A 20,308-nucleotide genomic window follows, 5' to 3' on the forward strand; every position below is an offset into this window, starting at 1 on the left:
ACATATCTCCGGAAATACCGATTTCCATAAGAAAAAAAGTATACCGTTGTAATCAGGACCCCAAGGACTGCATGTGGTAAAAATTTCAAAACGATCCGCTTGATGGACCTAAACTCGACTTAAGCCTAGCCCCTAAATTTGACTTAAGAACAAGTTTTTTGGCAAAGCTGTAAATGATTTTAGGATCTATCTCGGTCTCGGTTAAAGTGTCTACCCCCACACCCCTTAAAAGACGTCACTGTCTTGTGTGTGTTTACTCTTTGTTTTGGTATTATCATCCGCTTAAAACAACAACAACAGTACAGCTGTTTAATAAACATTTGGAGGCAAAAATATTCACCGACCCGTCGCACCGAACGCGACGGAATAAATTATCAACAAACACAACAACAAAGCCGATCAAACTTGTTGGTACTATTTTTTGGAAAGTTTTTTGCATTATTGCGGACGGGAATATTAATCGGTTAAACAAACTCAATAGAAACACATCGCGCTCTCATGCTATAGGAAAATGCCTCTTAAAGGTATTAAAGTTTTGGAATTTGCCGGTTTGGCACCAGCACCATTTTGTGGTAAAATTTTGGCGGACTTTGGGGCAAAGGTTACAGTTATAGATAGGGTATGAGTGCTAAAGCACCAAATAACAATTTCAACACTTGGAAAAAAAGTTGAATAATTCTGCTTTTTTAGGTGCCAGATAATCTATTCAATTGTATGAGCCGCGGCAAACGTGTATTGGCCATTAATTTAAAAGCCCCCGAAGGACAAAAACTTGCCCGCAAATTAGCCGGAACTCAGGATGTTCTTATTGAACCATTCCGTCCGGGTGTTATGGAAAAGCTAAATTTGGGACCTGAAATTCTGTGCAAAGAAAATCCCAAACTTATCTATGCCAGACTAACAGGTTTTGGACAAACCGGCAGATTGGCTGCTCGTGCCGGTCATGATATTAATTATGCTGCGATTTCCGGTGTTCTATCTATGTTGGGTCATAAAAATCAAAATCCTCAACCTCCTATGAATATATTGGCCGATTTTGCTGGTGGTGGTCTCATGTGCGCATTGGGAATTTGCATGGCTCTATTGGAACGTTATCGTTCGGGACGTGGACAAGTTGTTGATTCGGCCATGGTTGATGGTGCAGCATATGTTGCCAGTTGGCTATTTATGGCACGCTCTATACCATCCATATTTCAAGGAGAACGTGGCACAAATGCTCTGGATGGTGGTTTTTATTTTTATGACGTCTATAAGACCAAAGATGGCAAATATATGTCCGTCGGTGCCTTGGAACAACAATTTTTCAATGAGTTTGTAAATAAATTAGGCCTCCCGGAACTTTCTCAAGGTATGATTACTGAGGAGGAACAGAAAACTGCCAAAGCAATGGTAACGAAAAAATTTCTAGAAAAAACTCAAGCTGAGTGGTCAGCAATATTTGAAGATATCGACGCGTGTGTTTATCCCATTGTCGATTGGGAGAATGTTATGGAACATGATCACAATAAAACTCGTCAGGCATTTGAAAAATTAGATGATGGTTGTTTAGCACCCACTCCTGCACCACGCCTAAGTCGCACTCCGGGTAAACTTTCAACACGTCCCTGTACATCTGCCGAGGCGGTTGAGGAGTCTTTAGATATTTTAAAAGATTTGAAATTAAGCAATAAAGAATTACAAAAATTAGTAAGTGATAAAGTTTTGATATTGCCCGCTCAGGCAAAATTATAAGCATTCCAGTTCCATATACCTACATATAAATAAACTATGTTGTTGTCGTTTTATTTTATTGTGATAAGATTGCAAAGAGATTTTTGATAATATTGTTCTTTTTTATATACATAAGTACTGAAATATATTTGTTGTTGGCAAAATTTTGAATAATCTGTTGATGGTTGATGTTTTTTTATTTAAAATTTATTTAAATATGTGCATATATACTTAACGGAAATGTACTTCCGTAGTGTCTATTTGGCATTCTCGATTTTGAGAAAACTTTTTTCTTTTTATAATTATATGCTTTGATTTCATGCATACAGTGAAAAGAGTAGAAGTGAACGACTTCCTTTTATAATAAAAATTGTTTCTAAAGAAGAACCATTATGCGACGCGTTTCGCCGTTGGTTAAGCGGCTCATCAGGCATATTGGGCTATGTTATGGCTTTACAAAGGTCGTATGTTTATAGCTTGTATTTATTTCGCCCTGATGCAAACTTGCATATGTCTTCATTCTAGAAACAGTCCTTTTCCAAGCAGATTTTTGTTGAAGCGATGAATAGTTTATTCACAACACCTACAATTCCTTCCATGGTGTTGGATATGTTTGTATTTTGAACCCTGATTGTGTAGCAAATATTTTCTTCCCCCATTTGGATATTTTAATGATTTTAGAATCATTTTCCAACTGACTTGGGTGTAATAAAATTGTTGATTTCATATATATGCAGTAAATCCAGTAAAAAAACCGACGAATTATTACGATGGAACAGTAACGCTGAGAAACGGGCGAAGAGAGGGCTGATTGCACTTTATGCATGCAAGAATTCCATTGGGAAAAGTTGGGGTCTAGAACCATCGACCATACACTGGTTGTATAACACAGTGGTAAGGCCCATCCTTTCCTATGGTTTTCTTGTTTGGTGAAACTTCCTGCGCCACAAGTCGACATCCAGCAAATTATATAAGGTACAAAGAGCCGCCTCGATTTTAATAACAGGAGCCATGAAAATCACACCACAAGCAGCTCTGAACGCAATGCTGAACTTATGGCCTCTGGGCCTCAGTATTAAGTGTCAGGCCGCACGTAGTGCCCTAAGGTACTATACTATATCACTAGTCTATATATCACGACTCCTGAGATTTGACGATGTAGATGTCGTTATTCCTAGTAGAGACGTCTGGAACCGGAGTAACCCTCCTTTGGAAGATCTGGCTTTCTATACAGACGGATCCAAGATGGAAGAAGGATCAGGGCCTGTCGTCTACTGTGAAAGTCTAGGCCTTGAGTTAACCTACAAGCTGGATAGCAACTGTAGTGTTTTCCAAGCTGAAATCTTCGCGTTGAACCAGTGACTATCTTTCTGGATAGTCAAGCGGTTCTTAAAGCCATCAAATCCTGTTACATCTAATCTTAGGCCGTCCTTAAGTGTAGGACAGTTTTAGAAGAACTTACAGCTTTCGGCTGTGTTGTGTACCAGGACACCGTGATATCATGGGTAATGAAAGAGCAGACGAATTAGCTAGACGAGGATCTCAATCTACAGATCTAGCAATTGATGGCTCAATCAAACCACCCATATGTAATTTTTATCGGAACTTTGAGGCGTTCTTCGACAAAAGAGCCTATGAAGATTGGCACAAGGAACCCAGGTGCAATGTGTCAAGACACTCACTGTTGAACCTGAGCAAATCCGAAATAAGAGTAATGACAGGAATCATTAAATGGGACCATGATGCTAATGATTACTATAGACTCTGCGATGACGAGTAGTAGACGGAGAAAATTGAGCATCTCTTGTGTCGCTGCCCAGTCCTGGCCTTCAGACGGCTCAGACTAGTGGGTGCTCATTTTCCACCGAGCCTTAAAGTCTTCTCAACAAGGAACCTGCTCTAATCTACAGCATAATTAAAAACCTAAAGTGGTTGAGAAAGTGATTCCTTGACACGTAATATATCTTCTGTCCGATCTCTATAGCCATCGATACTATCTCACACTTCCTTCCAAGCTTCCCATCTCTCACTATCCCCCTTTCTTTTCTCCCCAATAGATCTCTCCATATATTTTTCTTTTCCTGACCTGACGGTCTCAGAGTGCTGCCACATAAGTGGCTGCACACCCCAAACTTAACCTATTGTATAACACCTATATATGCCCAAATTTCGGCATTTTTAGGGTATAGGTGTTTGTAATTTAGTATATCGGATTTTTTTGATTCTTTTAAACGCTTTGGCCTCTTTCTAACAAAGTAGGTGCAATTTGAAATCCAGGATTCTTGAATGTTGCATAAAATACTTTCCAGAAAAAATGCCATATAGGTCCATGTTATGACATAAATTCTCGGAGAATAAAAAAAAAAACATTTTTCAGATAGTCTTTAATGTTCAGAATAACGATATTTCTAGCCCATTTTTCCCAACCTGATATATGGTGTTTACTTTCTGCAGAGCATAAACCACCTACTAGGAGATAAGTTTCAATGACATAGTCTCCATATAATGGTCTCGACCGATTTAAGGTATTTTGAATGCTCACCACATATGGGACTGTCATATTAGCAGTTGCCTTACTTAGAGACCAGTGGTCCGCTGTGTTTATCTCAAAAAGAAAAATTGTAGCGGGGGAAAAATAAGATATAGCATAAAAAGAAACTAAGTTGAGGTTAGGTTTCATAACTCTGGATGCTGGAATCTATATAAACGTGTCAATCTCAATCAAACATTCAATGGCTACTGCTGCATAATATTGGATATCTACACGAGTAGATGCTCAATCGATTCCATCCGATCTTTTATTTGGAAGTTAGAGATCTAACTCTACAAAGACATGTTTTGATACCAACAGTTGATACCTTTCTTAACACATTAAGGACCGCTCACGAGTTTTCTCGTGTTTCGCGTCCCATCTGTTACGGACCGCTCATGAGTTCTATCGTGTTTCACGTTCCGTCTGTTACGGATGGACAAGCTACGAAAAACTAAATGCACAAACGCAAAATAAAAAACAACTTTAATTGCGGTTTTGTCTCAAAGAGCATTCGACACGTTGCATTGCATTTTGGTGATTCGAATAGCATTCGCATTCAAGTTCCTCGCCCTTTTAGAAATGGCCTCCTTTCGAAAAGAGATGGAAACGAATGAAGTTGAAATACTTTCATTATGGTCAGTCTAAGGTAGTTAAAAAACCAAATTTTCCCTAAATATTGAATGTCCGATTCCAGTATAATCCGTATTCGAAAGAAATGCGTACGAACGTTGCCCTTATGAATGCGATTCTAATTGTATATTACCCCATTGTCAGATACGTCTCTGAATGGAATGATGTCAAATTGTTTTCATTTCCTTTTGCTTGGCTATTCGTAGCTTATATTTGTGTTAAAACAACTCTGCATTCACCTACTTGTTCTCTTCGATTGTTGATGTCGTCTATTTTAAAATTAGATCTTTGTGTATCGGTTCGTTACGCTTATTTTCATGTAAAAAATATCTAAACGGAAATACACACGTGTTAAAGTAATACAGAATTTGGTAATATATAGAAAAATATTCAATATTTCAAATATTAATATTTAGAATATCAATAATTTTTGTGGATTTCTAGATACACATCACTGGGAAAATTAGTATTGAATTCGTTCGGATTGGTGCGCCGTGATTCACTATTTTTTTTGTTTGTATATTTTTGTGTTTGTAAACTACACCATTTCCAAGTTTTTAATAATCTAAATTATGTATCTGGTGATCCAAAAACCGCAATACGTATCTGATTCTATGTCGGGTTTATTTAAATTTTTGTATACAATAACCAAAATTTATAAATCAATTTAAAAAATTAAAGTTCACAAACAAAAAATTTAATATATTGAAAGATTGCAAATACATTATTTCGCAACATTTATTATTGATTAAATAAAATAATTCCAGATAATATAGTATATAACAAAACAGATAATAGAGGTGCAACAGTTTTTAGAATTTGGTTGTTCCTAAAACCGATCATAGCTTTTGAGCTAAGTTCCAACTATTTGAAATTAACTTACCGATTTCATTTTGTTTCTTCTTCTATTTCAGGAACTAACCTCAAGCAGAAATTATGGCTGATTTGGAAAAACTCAGTAATAAGGAGTTACGTCAAAAATGTAAAGATTTGGGCATTGCAAACATTCCCGTTACAGATTCAACACGGAAATTACTAATACGTAAAATACAAAATTGCATATCTGGCGGCGAATCGAAGAAAAATGTTAAACGTCTTGCCAATCATAAACCTGCAAAATCCTCCACTTCCAATGTCAAAATTGCTGTCAATACAAAAATACGTGTAAGAGATGATGTTGCCGAAAAGAAAAAGGATACCATAAATTTAACACGACGTTCAATAAGCGACACTAAAACAAAAACAAATGTAAAACATACTCCAAAACCGTTGAACAACAACAGTACCGTTAAAATCCCAACAAAAGATATATCACCAAAATCTTCGTATTCATCAACACAAAGAATAAGCCCTCTTAAAGGTATACTGAAAAATAAACTTTCCATATCGCAAAGACCATCGGAGAATATAATAAGCGATAGCCTACATAAAAGGGACTATACAAACGAATCATTATCAGCGAATTTTGGAATTTGTCATACTATGCAACCAAAATTATTTAAACCCCAAATTTCGAAAATTAACACCACAGTATGGCCGCACAATACATCAGCAAGAACTCAAGTTCTAACTAAAACTCCCGTCTTCTGTACATCATTTATACAAGAATCTAGCATTTATAGATCCTAAAATAAATTAATAGACCCTAATAATATTATAAATATTATACTTGTATAGCATCACATTATTGTCTAACTTTAAGCTTCATATTTTTGTATGTATATTAATAATATACTAATAAATATTTAATTCTAAAAACATATTTTGTTTTATGGATCGTATTTTAATTATTGATGTACGTAATTATCGATATGTGAAACAAAAATCCACAAAATTTACGAATAGAATTTACTGTGAATTGAAATTTGATATCGAGTGGATTCCGATTTTTTCTTTAATTTGTTACTGGATCTTAGTTATTTATGCATAGGTACATTTATAGCTATTCTATTACGAGCGCAAATTTGACAATTGTACAGAGTTATTTCGAGGGTTTAAAAGTATGGAACTGAAATTCAACATCTGCCAAACAAAGTTTTCTTTTCAGTTGAAATTTTGACATTGAGAAAATGGATCGCTTCACAATCTCACAACGCAATAAAAATCTTTTTTTTTTAAGTCCAAGTCTGACCAAACCTATTGTTTTTGGTAATAAACGGGTAATAGTTAGGAAATCGAATGGACTAAAATCTTTATATTTGCCTGTTTTTCAGGTCGCTCTAGAGGTATCAGTAAATACCACAAAATTTTGCACGGAGAAGAGGATCTAGTCACTGAATATTTAGCGCGTCAAATGGAGACGGGGGAAAAATCACAACATTTGTATGGTATGGCGTATATATTTACTCCATACCATACATCTATTTAGAATGGCTGATTAGAGGGTCAATTGAAGGATAGATAGTATAGAGGACAAAAATACTCTTCACCAAATTTTAGCATAAGTCCCTGAACAAGAGAAATCGGTATATATAACATATATTAGGTTTTGGAAAAAGAAATCCATTATTTTTATAGGACTTTAATTAACATGCTTCACTTACATCCGCGAACAACACTGGCGCCACATAGCTTACTACTGACTTACTAACGATTTGAGGACCTTGTTCCTACTTCTCAGCTTATCGCATACAGCAGTGGCTTGCGCAGACGACTTATAAAGGCTGTCGAACGTTACTCCCAGTATCTTGAAGAAGTTGGTGGTCGGAATCAGTTCTCCATCGACCATTATGTTCAGTGGGAGCTTCATTTCAGCCGTTCATGTGGTGAACAGTGTGACTGTTGATTTTGTGGCGGATATTTTCATATTCCTCAGTTGGAAGAAATTAACAAAATCGGCAATGTAGAAGTTTAACATCTCACATATGACATCAATAATGGTACCCGACGCCATGATCGTACAATCATCTGCATTCATTACGATCTCTATGCTGTTCGGTGGTTGTAGAATATCAGAAAGTTAGAGGTTGAACAGTTCGGGAGATATCACCCCTCCTTGGGGAACTCCCTGTTTCACTCTACAGGGCTTAGACTTCCTGTTTCTGAATTCCACATACGACTGGGGTCCACACATATAGTTGATTATCCAACGTTTCAAACACGATCGGATGTTTGTCTTTTCTATATCTTTGAACAGCTTGGTATGGTTGACTTGGCATGGTTGACGGCCTTCGATAGGTTAAGTGCCACCATAACTGTTCGGTTGCACAGTCTGTTCTGGTTAAATCCTCCTATAATATATGTGGAAATGGCGTGTAATGCTGTTGTTGTGCAGTGCATTTTACGAAATCCATGTTGGTGTTGGAAAACTTCTTCTCAATGACGGCAAGTGTAGCGCCTCCAGTGACTTTGCCAACTGGACAGAAGTGAAATCGGCCTGTACGATTCACCCTTGCTGGCATCCTTGCCAGGCTTCAGCAGCGGGATCACCCTGCCTATTTGCTAGGCTTTAGGAACTATGTGGGTGGTTAACAACAAGATGAGGGCTGATGTTAAGTACTAAACTGCGGGTTCATCCAGCTGCTTGAGCATTACTATGGATATTCCGTCCCGGCCCAACACTTTGGATTACTTAGTGTTATTGATGACATCTACAACGTCCTCCTTCGTAAATTGTAGTGGTGGTTTTCGCCCTGTCACTCTCGGGTTGCTCTATGAATTGCCTGTTAAAATAACTCGCGTACCTCTTCGGGTCTGTCAGAGTTACGTCGTTAAATGTAAATGGTGTTAAATGCTGTGAGTTTTACTGTTGAGGAGACTGCGTGGTGTCTCGTACTCCGAAGATGACGAATCGGACGACGACTCCTGAGACACACTGGGAAACATACTACGCAGCATGAAGCGACGTAACTCATTTCGCAGTACTCCTGGATTTTGTTCAGTCCAGAACAACCTCGAAAGTGCATCCATTCTCCACATCCATTGATCTATTGCACATAATGGGCTGTTGCAATATCGCTTGACTTGCATTATCGCCTTTGTCAAAGAAAAACTGTAAAAAGTACAGAATTTTCTCTTTGTTCACTTCCATTTTTAACCCTGTAACTCACAACTGAATGCATCAAACAAAAACAGCAAAATAATTGTTTTTACTGCGATATGTCACCCTTCCAACGAGCATAAATTTGAAATAGTTTGATCGATACTTTACGAGAATAGAACGGCCATCTGCCCAAAAAATAATGGATTTCTTCTTCCCCAACCTAATATTTTTTTGTGAACAAGTTACCCATTTATTTCTAAAAAAGCTTTCGCTATAAGTATATTTTTTTTTAAATTACAGTTCATTTATTCAGTTTCCAATTTCAGTTGCTTTAGTTTTTGGCCACCAGCAGAGATGGCCGGTCAGAAACAGTGACGTATAATACATACGTCAGAAACGTCGGAAACCTACCCAAATCCATTTGGTTTTTTATAAAATAGCTATTTCTATTAATCAATTTGGAAATTACGCATGCTTTACTCAAATTAATATAAAATGTCAAAATTTTGTTCTGAAAAAAATTTAAAAATTTGCATCAGTTCTAGTAAGGAATAGTAAGATATATGTAAAAATAATATATATTCTTGAGAATAACTGTATATACTGATAATATAGAAATAAAGGACGTTTACTACATTTATTACATTTTATACAGGTATATGACGTTTTCGACGTTTACACCTTTTTGACAGTCGGAAACCTAAAAATTCGTCACATGGACCATCCCTGGCCATATATATATTAATATATATATATATTAAAAATTATTTATTCGGTACTTGTTCAATTTGTTCTTTAGTATTTTTATTTAGTATTTTTAATATATATGGGAAATTACTAACATCTTTTAAATTCCTTGAAACTGAGGTTTGCATGGTTATAACTCGCGAAATATGAACATATTGCATATAATTTAAATTCATTTATATAAAATGAATTGTTCTTGTCAAAATCTTAAAATATGGGTAATAAATAATAATTTGGGTGGAAGCTGTGATGTTGGTAATGTAATAAAATGGGTGAAAATGAGTTGAAGCCAACGAGTTTTTTTGTGTTTCTTCCTGATTTGTGGCTAAACTACACAACGCACGCATATGGGATCAGTGTCTAAGTTGCAGAATACCCCATGGACAACATGGTTCTAATGTATGATTTTTCGATATAATCACTGCATCCACCCGAAATGGATGCTGACATTTTGAAGCCGGAATTTCGGTGTTTTTTGATTTTTTCTTATAATTAGGATGCGCATCCAGATAACGGACTAAACTAATTATAGGATTGTAGAACTCGTGATTTTGCTTCGTTTAGTGTATATCTCATGAATGTGCTCACCGTAGCTTCTTTGCAATTGGGCTCCAAAGACAAAAATTTGGTGCGTAAACCTAAAAAACCTATTTTATGAGTCCAAAATTAAGAAACTACATTCAAATTCCGTGGAACCCCGCGTGATTTCAGTTTTTTTTACGTGCCGGATCTAATGAGCCCATCCATGTTCAATTCCGCCCAATAAAACGGCGGATATAGGTACCTTGAATGTGGGAAAAATTCCAAAAATTTATTTTGACAAATTCGCGTATATTATCGCGTTTTTCTTCGAACTGATTCCACATACATCCATTCTTGTGTCATCATATTCGCGAATCTGTGTGAAAATAGGCCAAAAATATATCGATACGCGAATAATATGCGTATTTTATCCAAAATCGATTGCGAAGGCACATCCGCGGTGCTTAACCGATCCTTTTAAAATAGGTGTTCTTTTGTGTATTTTCATAGGAGATTACTGAAATCGGATGCGCATAAAAATCGTATGCACTTTGCGTCATTTTTAAGGTTTTTGCATAGTAAAGTGCATCGAGCGGCACACTTTAGCCGAAAAAACATCGAAAAATTCATAATTATTGGAAGACATTGATTCGGTTTATACGAAAACCGCATGCGCAACAACTGATTTCCGCGAATACGCGAATTGCATGTTTTTCAATATTGACCATTTTTATGTATTGAAAGTGCAATATATTTAGTCAGTTTTAAAGTCGAAATTCTTATCAGATGAATCTACCGATATTTAAAAATCATCTAAAAGAATTTGAAGAAGAAAGCGTGGCGTATTTTAGAAGATTAAGGCAAAACCGTATTCCCTTAACCATACTAAAAAATCGAAAATTCTAATTTATTCTATTGTCAGTTGTCTTCATTTTTTTATTTGTTTTTCGCGACTATTAAACCATATTTTAATGCGATTTGAGAAGTATACAAAGAAAACAAATGTGTTTATCCGTTTGTGAAGAAATTCGCGATGTACAACAAATAGGAATTCATTTAATTTATATTTGAAATACAAGGTTTAAAACGGCTATAACTTATGTGCGCAGCATCCGAATTTGTGAACGCGAACAGATTTCGAATCAGCATATTTTTCTTAACCTATGTACCAAAAATCATAAATGTGCTCGCAAAAAAAAAATTTTTAATTTTTTTTAATGGAATTTTAAAAGAATTTTGTAATTTCTTATATCTTGCCACCTTTTCAATATAATTTAAAAGCCAATTTTTATTTACAAATTTCATATTTGAACAAAAAGTATAAATTAAAAAAAAAATAAATAATTTTTAAACCCCTTCGTAACGAAAAAATAATTTTAATTTGCCTTGTCAACTAGCTGAACTAAAGGAACTAGATAAATGGAATGGTTCCAAACGTTCATTTCACACAGCACTTCCTTTGAACCTATTCGTTGCGAAACGACACAACTCTTGAGAATTTAGTCATTCGTTTTTTCGCAATATCAGCCGCCAGCCGGGGCCACGCGCTTTGTGAAAATCTATGCAAAAAGAGAAACAGAACAAAGATATATAGTCACTTCAATTAGAAGAATTTAATCGTGGAAATTAAAAAAAAAGTTTTTTGTGCTTTTCTTTCGTTAGTTAACGTTGAAACATTTGGGAATTGCACAAATTTGTTTGTATTTGCAAGGTGGCAGTGAATTAAAACGAAGCAACAGAAGAACAAAAAATAAAATAATTGTGAGACATCATCATCCGAATTACATATAAAAAATTCAAGCAACACACAACAGAAGAAAAACGACGACGACGAATAAGAGGCAGTAAAGGAAAAAGCGAGAAGCCAACAGAAGCAGTCAAGCAGCGGAATCAAAGAAATAACGAAAAAAAGAGGAGACAAAATCAATTATTGACAGGCAACAACGAACGAACGAATCAATCGCCAAACAGACGAATAAGAAACTTGTGCGTGCATTTAATAGAAGTAAAAAGAAACCGAAGAAGTTCAAAAGGATAATAACGTCTCAAAGGTAGGCATAATTAGTATATCCTGCATTTTGAGGCACATTTCTATAGTGAAGGTTAAAACAATTCTAGTTTCTTCCACAACAACGCTGTGTCATTAAAAAAAAACGTTTGGTTCGTTTCACATTTCTTCAGCGATTTGAAAGCATCCTCTCTCCATCCATCCATACCCAGTGCAAATATCAAGTGTTATCATGATGAATCCACAAATAACCATGCAGTTGATACAAATCTTGGAAAAGACTGTTTCACCAGGTAAGAACACATTTTTTTATCTAAATTTTGGAAATAATGCAGTTTTCCTGCAAGGAAAAAAAGTAATTTTGGCGCTTGTATACACATAATTCGTGATAGTTCATTTGTATAGGTGCAAGTAGCAGCAGAAGCAAAATTTCATATTACCCTAATCCCCTAGCCCTGTTGGTATCCCCTCATCTATGACAATTGCCTTTGTTATATATATGTGTGTTTGTGTGTGCGTCTCATGCTTACTTTTTTTTTTGCACACAACGAAAATGGGGGAAGAAACAGAATTGAAATTAAAAATTATTTAACTATAGCCGCCAAGGCAGCTTTTATCGAGTTTTGTTGTTGCTGTCGTTGTTGTTCCTGTTGTATTCTGTTTTGTGTTTGTGTAGTGAAGGGATTTTTTTTTATGTGCACGCAGGGTTGCATATTTCGGTTGTAGTTTTTGAAAATAACGGACAATAACTACTTAGAGTAGCTTTGGTTTTGTTAATCACTGGTTGTGGACGACTAATAGGAAAACAGGAATAGGCGTTGGACATTTATGATTTTAGAATGTCGACAATCAAATGGTTATCTTGATAGAGAAGTCATGCTATTGATAGGTTATGTTTTTGGAACTTTGCATTTAACTTTCAAAATCACTTGTAGCACAAATCGAAAGTGACGAATACTTTTGTCTACATTCTAATTGGAAATAGAGGAATGATATTATTTGCTCTCCAATTGGAGCAAATACCTTTCCTAACCTAACTAACATTCCACCATATCTACTCATTGTGTAAAATCAATAGGTCAACCCAAGTGGAAATATTTGGGGGGTAGTTGTTGAGATTTTGGTAAAATTTTGTATGTAGTTGACATTTTTGTAACCTCTACCATAGTATGGAGGGTATATTAATTTTGCCATTCATCGAAATTTTCATTTGCGATCCTACAAAGTATATATATTCTTGATGAAAACTTCTAAGACGCTATCTTCTGAAGGAATTGAGACAGATCGCCAAAATTTAGCATAGAGTCGTCTTTTGTCTGCAGGCAGGTCAAGTTCGAAGATCGGATATATCGGTTCACGTTTAGGCATAGCTCCTATATAAGGGTACCCCCCCAATCGATATTTTGGGGTTCTTGAGCGCGCTTTTCAACCGATGGGGGTTTTGATGGTATTTTTTCACCGAATTGGCTGTAATTTAGTATTTTGAGTTCTTAATATATACCAAATAACTCCACAAAAAATTATGGATATTGGTCTACTTTGAAGGGTACCTTCAATTTTCGATATGTTGGAGTTCATGAGCGCGCTTTTCAACCGAATTCGCTGAAATTTGGTACATTGGGTTATTTTTGGGTACCAAATGTCTCAACTAAAAATTATAAACATAGGCCCACTTTTTCTGGTAGCCCCATTTTATAACGGTACCCCCAATTTACGGTATTTTAGGGGGTTTTATCCGCGTTTTTAAACCGAATTCGCTGTAATTTGGTGCAATGGGTTCTTATTAGATACCAATTTTTTCCACTTAAAATTATAAATACAGGTCTATTTTTTCGGGTGGCTCCCATATCAGGACAGCCCCAAATTTTCGGTATTTTTGGGTTCTTGAGCGCGTTTTTAACCGAAGTCGCTGTAATTCGGTACATTGGGCTCCTTTTGGGTACCAAATGTCTCCACTACAAATTACAAATATCGGACAACTTTTTCTGGTAGCCCCTCCCATATTTACGTATTTTGGAGGTATTTTTAAGCACGTTTTAATCTGAATTCGCTGAAATTTGGTACAATGGGTTCTTATTGGGTATCAAATTTCTTCACTAAAAATTATAAATATAAGCCCATTTCTTCGGGTACCACTCATATAAGGCACCCTCAATTTTCGGTACTTTGGGGTTCTTAAGCGCTTTTTCAACCTAATTCGCTGTAATTTGGTATTTTGTAGTCGCATATGGTAAAAAATCTACCTACCAAAAATTATTAATATTCGCCCCCTTTTAGAGGTAGTTCCCCCATCTTACATTAAAATAGTTAGGTGATTAGTTCCGTGTGTAGGGGATGTCCCCATATAGGCGTATTCTATCATAGCATAAGGGATAGTCGTTACCAGAGCTCCGAAATGCTCGCTCGAATTCGAGTAAAGAGTGAAACTTGCTCGAATTCGAGCGGGAGTACTCCTGCGAGTAGAAAAAGTAAAACGAGTATACTCTATGTTTCTCTTCCACTCAAATAAGAGCGCAAGGGCTTCGCTCGTATTCGAGTGGGAGTGAAATTCGCTCGAAATCGAGCAGAAATCGAGCATATCCACTCGATTTCACTCTTAGAGTGAACTCTTACTCTATTTCGAACGTTTTAACTCTCACTCTTTTTCTTCAATAAGGAGTACTCGCGAGCACTCCCAAACAAAATAAAAGAGTGAAGAGTATACTCCTTAAAAAACTCGTACTCTTCTCGTACTCCCACTCGGGAGTATTTTTCACTCGCGAGTAAAATCGAGCAAATCGGAGCTCTGGTCGTTACTCGAAATAGTCAGTTTTACCCTATAAATTATGGAATTCTAAGACGATCGGAAATAGTCATAAAAAACTCGATCCTGACCATAATGAAATATATCTGACTGCATTTATGCATCTCACCCATATAATTATACCATCTGAAGGAAGGAAAATTGAGACACAAAACAAAAATATTGGGTTCGAAATTGACATATGTCGGTCATTAATTAGGCATAGCCCTCATATAACTATAACCCTAATGTTCGCTAAATCCTACAGTATGTAATCTAACTTTGTAATCTAAATTGCTAAGTTTGAAGTTTGTATATTCTACCATGCGTTATTTGTATCATTGGGGTTTTCATTAAAATTTGCTGAAATTTGTATTTAGTGTACATAATAGTTTACACTTTTTGGTATGTTCGCTATATTTTCATTTCAAGTATTTGTCAGTATACCTATGGTGGTGGGTATCCAAAGTTAGACCCGGTCGAACTTAACGCTTTTTCACTTGTTTATATTTCCTTTAAAGGCACCCCTCAGAAAAATTTAAAATGTTCACCATAGGTATAACTTAGTATCCTGAACCCAAGATATGGGTCTCAAAATTTCCGAAAATCACAACATTTTGCTTAACTCTATATTGGTAAAAACTATCAGTTTTCTTTTGAAATTTACAGAAGTAGGTGTTTTAACCCTTATAATGGAGATATAATTTTTTCTTGGAGTACGTATCCGGTTGATTGACCTAGAAGTTCAGGTACAGGTACCCGGTTTGGACCCCGATTTTTTGAAAAAGTCAACCTAGGGTCCATTATAGTCTTACCATTCCTGACTGAAATGATAGACTACAATTTATCCTTTCCAAAAACAAGGAAATTCGTTGACGTAGCCGAAGGCCGGCCAACCAAAAATCTATTATATTTAAAAGGAGGTTATTTCGCGTATCCGGTGTTGGTATCTGTCCATATTAGAAAATCTCAAATCGCCGGCCGATGGCCGGTCATCCCAAAAACTATTCTATTTAAATGGAGATTCTTTCGCGTATCCGGTGTTGGTATCTGTCCATAGGAGAAAATCAAAAATCCCCAGCCGATGACCGGCCATCCCAAAAATCTATTTTATTTAAAAGAAGATTCTGTCGCGTATCCGCTACTGGTATCTGTTCATAGAGGAAAACAAAAAATATTTTATTGAAAAGGAGATTATGTTGCGTAGCCGGTGTTGGTATTTCTCCATAATAGTAAGAAATCTTAAATTCCAGCCGAAAACCGGCAGTCCTTAAAAATATTACATAACAGGGTATTTGACACCTAAAAGTGACAATGCGTAGCCAAAATTTGCACCATAAGAGAAATCTTAAATCCCGGTCAAAAAGGTAAATTAAGAGAAATCTTAAATCCCGGTCAAAAAGGTAAATTTTTGAATGAAATTGGGGCATTTTTGGAGTCTTGTATTTCGGGAAGTATACTTCTGTCCTCGCCTATCTTCGCCATTTAAAGTACAAAGTACTGCTTTTATATTTTAGTTTAATTATTTGTAAGTTAGGTTGATTTAGGTTTGCAGAATCTACACATAACTTTATTTCAAGGATTCAATTATTTCCTCACAGTGAATAGATTGCATATTAGGATCCTTTTCAGTTTTCATTAGATCGTTCGATCAAAAACGTACATGATTAATTTCCATATATGTTCATTACAGACAAAAATGAATTGTTGTCGGCGAAAAACTTTTTGGAGCAGGCTGCCGAAAGTAATTTACCGGAATTTCTAAAGGCATTGTCCGATATACTGGTCACTGTCACCAACAGCCCTGTGGCTCGTATGGCAGCTGGTCTGCAATTGAAAAATCATTTGACCAGTAAGGATGAGACCATTAATTTACAATATCAACAGAGATGGCATCAATTCCCCGAAGCCACAAAGGAGTACATCAAGAAGAATGTAAGTAAAGAAAAATTAATTTTTGCTACTTTAGTTTTTATTCTAATTCGATTTACGATTTATTCATAGATTCTTGATGCTTTGGGTACAGAAAATACCCGTCCCTCCTGTGCTGCTCAATGTGTTGCCTATGTGGCTGTTGCCGAATTGCCCATTAATCGTTGGGGCATGCTTATACAGACATTGGTAAATAAGGTTGTAAATGCCGGTTCCAGTGAAATGGATCGTGAAGCTGCTCTGGAAGCTATCGGTTATATTTGCCAGGATATTCGTTATGGTGTTTTGGAAAATCAATCGAATCAAATATTAACCGCCATTATTCATGGCATGCGAAAACAAGAACCTAGCAATCATGTACGTTTGGCTGCTACAACGGCTTTGTTAAATTCCCTGGAATTCACAAAGGCCAATTTTGAGAAGGATGTGGAACGTAACTATATTATGGAGGTGGTCTGTGTGGCAACCCAATCGCCAGATACTCAAGTGTGTGTAGCTGCTCTGCAGTGTTTGGTTAAGATCATGTCATTGTATTATCAATATATGGAACCTTATATGGCACAAGCTTTGTTCCCCATTACATTGGAGGCAATGAAATCGGAAAACGATCAAATTGCCCTGCAGGGTGTTGAGTTCTGGTCTAACGTGAGTGACGAAGAAATAGATTTGGCCATTGAAAATCAAGAAGCCAACGATGCCGGTCGTCCCCCCACTCGTGTTTCTAAACATTATGCAAGAGGTGCTTTGAAGTTTTTGGTTCCCGTTCTGGTGGAGAAGCTTACAAAGCAGGATGAATGTGAAGATGAGGATACCTGGAGTCCAGCCAAGGCTGCCTCTGTGTGTCTCATGCTTTTGGCCACCTGCTGTGAAGATGAGATTGTGCCTCATGTATTCCCCTTCATTAAGGATAATATTGAATCGGCCGATTGGCGTTTCCGTGATGCTGCTGTCATGGCATTTGGTTCTATATTGAGTGGTATTGAAGCCAATACTTTGAAATCGTTGGTAGAGCAGGCTATGCCAACACTTATTCGTTTAATGTATGATCAAAGCGTTAATGTTCGCGATACAACAGCCTGGACATTTGGACGTATTTGTGATGTAAGTGGTGGGATATTCTCAAAAAATAAAATAATATTTACTAAATTTTATATTTGTCTATATTTTCTTTTAGATTATTCCCGAAGCAGCCATCAACAAGACCTATTTGCAGCCTTTATTGGAATGTTTCATTCAAAGTTTGAAGGCCGAACCACGTGTAGCAGCCAATGTTTGCTGGGCATTCATTGGTCTATCAGATGCCGCATATGAAGCTGCTGAAGGTGGCGAAAGTGAAACACCCGAAACCTATTGCCTTTCGCCATATTTCGAATATATCATTACACAACTGTTGGAAACCACTGATCGTCAAGATGCCAATCAAGGAAATTTGCGTGCTGCCGCCTATGAGGCTCTTATGGATATGATCAAGAATTCTCCATTGGATTGTTATTTGATTGTACAGCGTACAACCATCGTGATTTTGGAACGTTTGAATCAAGTTCTACAAATGGAGACACACATTTCCAGTCACAATGATCGCCATCAATTCAATGATTTACAATCTCTGCTCTGCGCCACACTTCAGAGCGTATTGCGTAAGGTGCGTGAAGATGATGCACCACAAATTTCCGACGCCATTATGACTGCTCTGCTAACCATGTTCAGTTCAAGCTCCGGCAAATCGGGCGGTGTTCAAGAGGATGCCTTCTTGGCGGTATCTACATTGGTCGAGTTATTGGGATTGAAATTCGTCAAGTACATGGATGCATTTAAGCCATTCTTGTACATGGGCCTGAAGAATCACCAGGAATATCAAGTGTGTTGTGCAGCAGTAGGCCTAACTGGTGATATATGTCGTGCTCTCAAACAACTCATTATTCCCTACTGCGATGAAATAATGAATCTCCTTTTGGCAAATCTGTCTGAGCCAACATTACATCGTAGCGTCAAGCCGCAAATTTTGTCGGCATTTGGCGATATGGCTCTTAGTATTGGTGGTGAATTTGTAAAATATTTAAATGTCGTCTTGGAGATGTTGAGAGCCGCATCACAATTGGAGGTATGTAACACTTTTTATGGCAAATTTTTTTTAATTCATTATTTTTTTATTTAAATTCCAAGAATCGAGTTTTGATATTGTTTTTGAGAATTTGAATAAATTTTAAATCGATTTCAATTTCCATTTTACTACAGGTTGATCCCAATAGCTATGACATGGTTGAATATTTGAATGAATTGCGTGAAAGTGTCTTGGAAGCCTATACCGGCATCATTCAAGGTTTGAAAGGCGTTGAAAAAACACCCCACCCAGATGTCTTCCATTTGGAACCACATTTGGGACACATTCTTATGTTTATTAAACGTATTGCTGCCGAGGGTGATAATCCCGATTCAATGATTGCCAGTGCTGCTGGTTTTATTGGCGATTTATGTTCGGCATTTGGACCCCGCCTATTACCATTGGTGGATAATGCCACCGTTACACAATTCTTAACCGAAGGCAAACGTTCAAAATCCAGCCGTACAAAGTCACTGTGTAATTGGGCCTTGAAAGAAATCAAGAAATTGCGTGATCAACAACCAATAGCTCAGTAAATTGAAGTGAAGTTCATATTTTAGAAAGGGAATTTACGCCGATGTTGATGCTCACATCGAACATCGTTTTAAATGAAAATGGTAAGTTGTAGAATTTTGTTCTATTTTTAAAACAATATTTTTTTCGTCAAATGATTTTTCTGGCAAATATAAAAAAATACAAATATACAAAAAGAGGACTTCTTCATAGAAATACTAACTCTTTGTACAAAAATTCAAGATATTTCATTTATGATGACAAGAGTAAATGACTACCGATGGGATCTCCAGCATCACCGATTATTGCACATATAGTAATTTAGGAGTTATTGGACGCTTCTATTCAGAAATTGACACACAAATCAAAAGTAATTACCAAATATGTGGACGAATTATTCTGCATTGTAAAAAAGAACAGAAATTGACAACACTTTAAACATCTTCGACTCACTCGATAAACATGTACAATTTACACACGAAAGAGAAGAAGACTATATTTTGAGGCAATAATAATTCGACAAGGCCAAATAAAAAAAAAGAGAACAAAATTCTGGATTTTATTTAACTTAAAGCCGAAACAAATCCAACAAGAAAAAAGTTAAAAACCAGTGAGCGGAGTAGTATATTCGAACGGGGCCGACCATACGATACCCTACACAACTACCACGGAACTATAACTTTCTGCGGGCTTTTTATTCCGAGGTCAACAGCACCTCTTCCTTACACTGACATATTTTCCGAATATTACTAATATTCAGTACAGTCCATCTATGTTCGGCTTATAAGTGCGGCCTATAGGTCGGCTCGAAAGAAAAACACAAAACATACGTTTTCGGTCCACTTCAT

General features: G+C 36.5%; 3 protein-coding genes across 3 annotated transcripts; all 3 read left to right on the top strand.

Moving 5' to 3' along the window:
• The first annotated feature begins 502 nt into the window (after nt 1-502).
• On the top strand, nt 503-1,731 carry LOC133336817 (alpha-methylacyl-CoA racemase). The gene is made up of 2 exons (XM_061545128.1): nt 503-619; nt 691-1,731. The coding sequence occupies exons 1-2, from the start codon at nt 512-514 to the stop codon at nt 1,729-1,731; spliced, it is 1,149 nt and encodes a 382-aa protein (XP_061401112.1). The 5' UTR covers nt 503-511.
• Nucleotides 1,732-5,809: 4,078 nt separating this feature from the next.
• Nucleotides 5,810-6,502, top strand: LOC133336929 (LEM domain-containing protein Bocksbeutel-like). Its single transcript, XM_061545227.1, has one exon. It carries the CDS (start codon nt 5,810-5,812, stop codon nt 6,500-6,502), a length of 693 nt encoding a protein of 230 aa, XP_061401211.1.
• A 5,851-nt stretch (nt 6,503-12,353) lies between these two features.
• Nucleotides 12,354-19,513, top strand: LOC133336715 (importin subunit beta). The gene is made up of 5 exons (XM_061545031.1): nt 12,354-12,425; nt 16,608-16,849; nt 16,919-17,947; nt 18,021-18,947; nt 19,082-19,513. The coding sequence occupies exons 1-5, from the start codon at nt 12,365-12,367 to the stop codon at nt 19,481-19,483; spliced, it is 2,661 nt and encodes an 886-aa protein (XP_061401015.1). The 5' UTR covers nt 12,354-12,364; the 3' UTR covers nt 19,484-19,513.
• Nucleotides 19,514-20,308: the final 795 nt, after the last annotated feature.

This window comes from Musca vetustissima, unplaced genomic scaffold (assembly GCF_032173495.1).
Source record: "Musca vetustissima isolate MV318-11 ecotype Yass unplaced genomic scaffold, APGP_CSIRO_Mvet_v1 utg51661, whole genome shotgun sequence".
NCBI classification, from domain to species: domain Eukaryota; kingdom Metazoa; phylum Arthropoda; class Insecta; order Diptera; family Muscidae; genus Musca; species Musca vetustissima.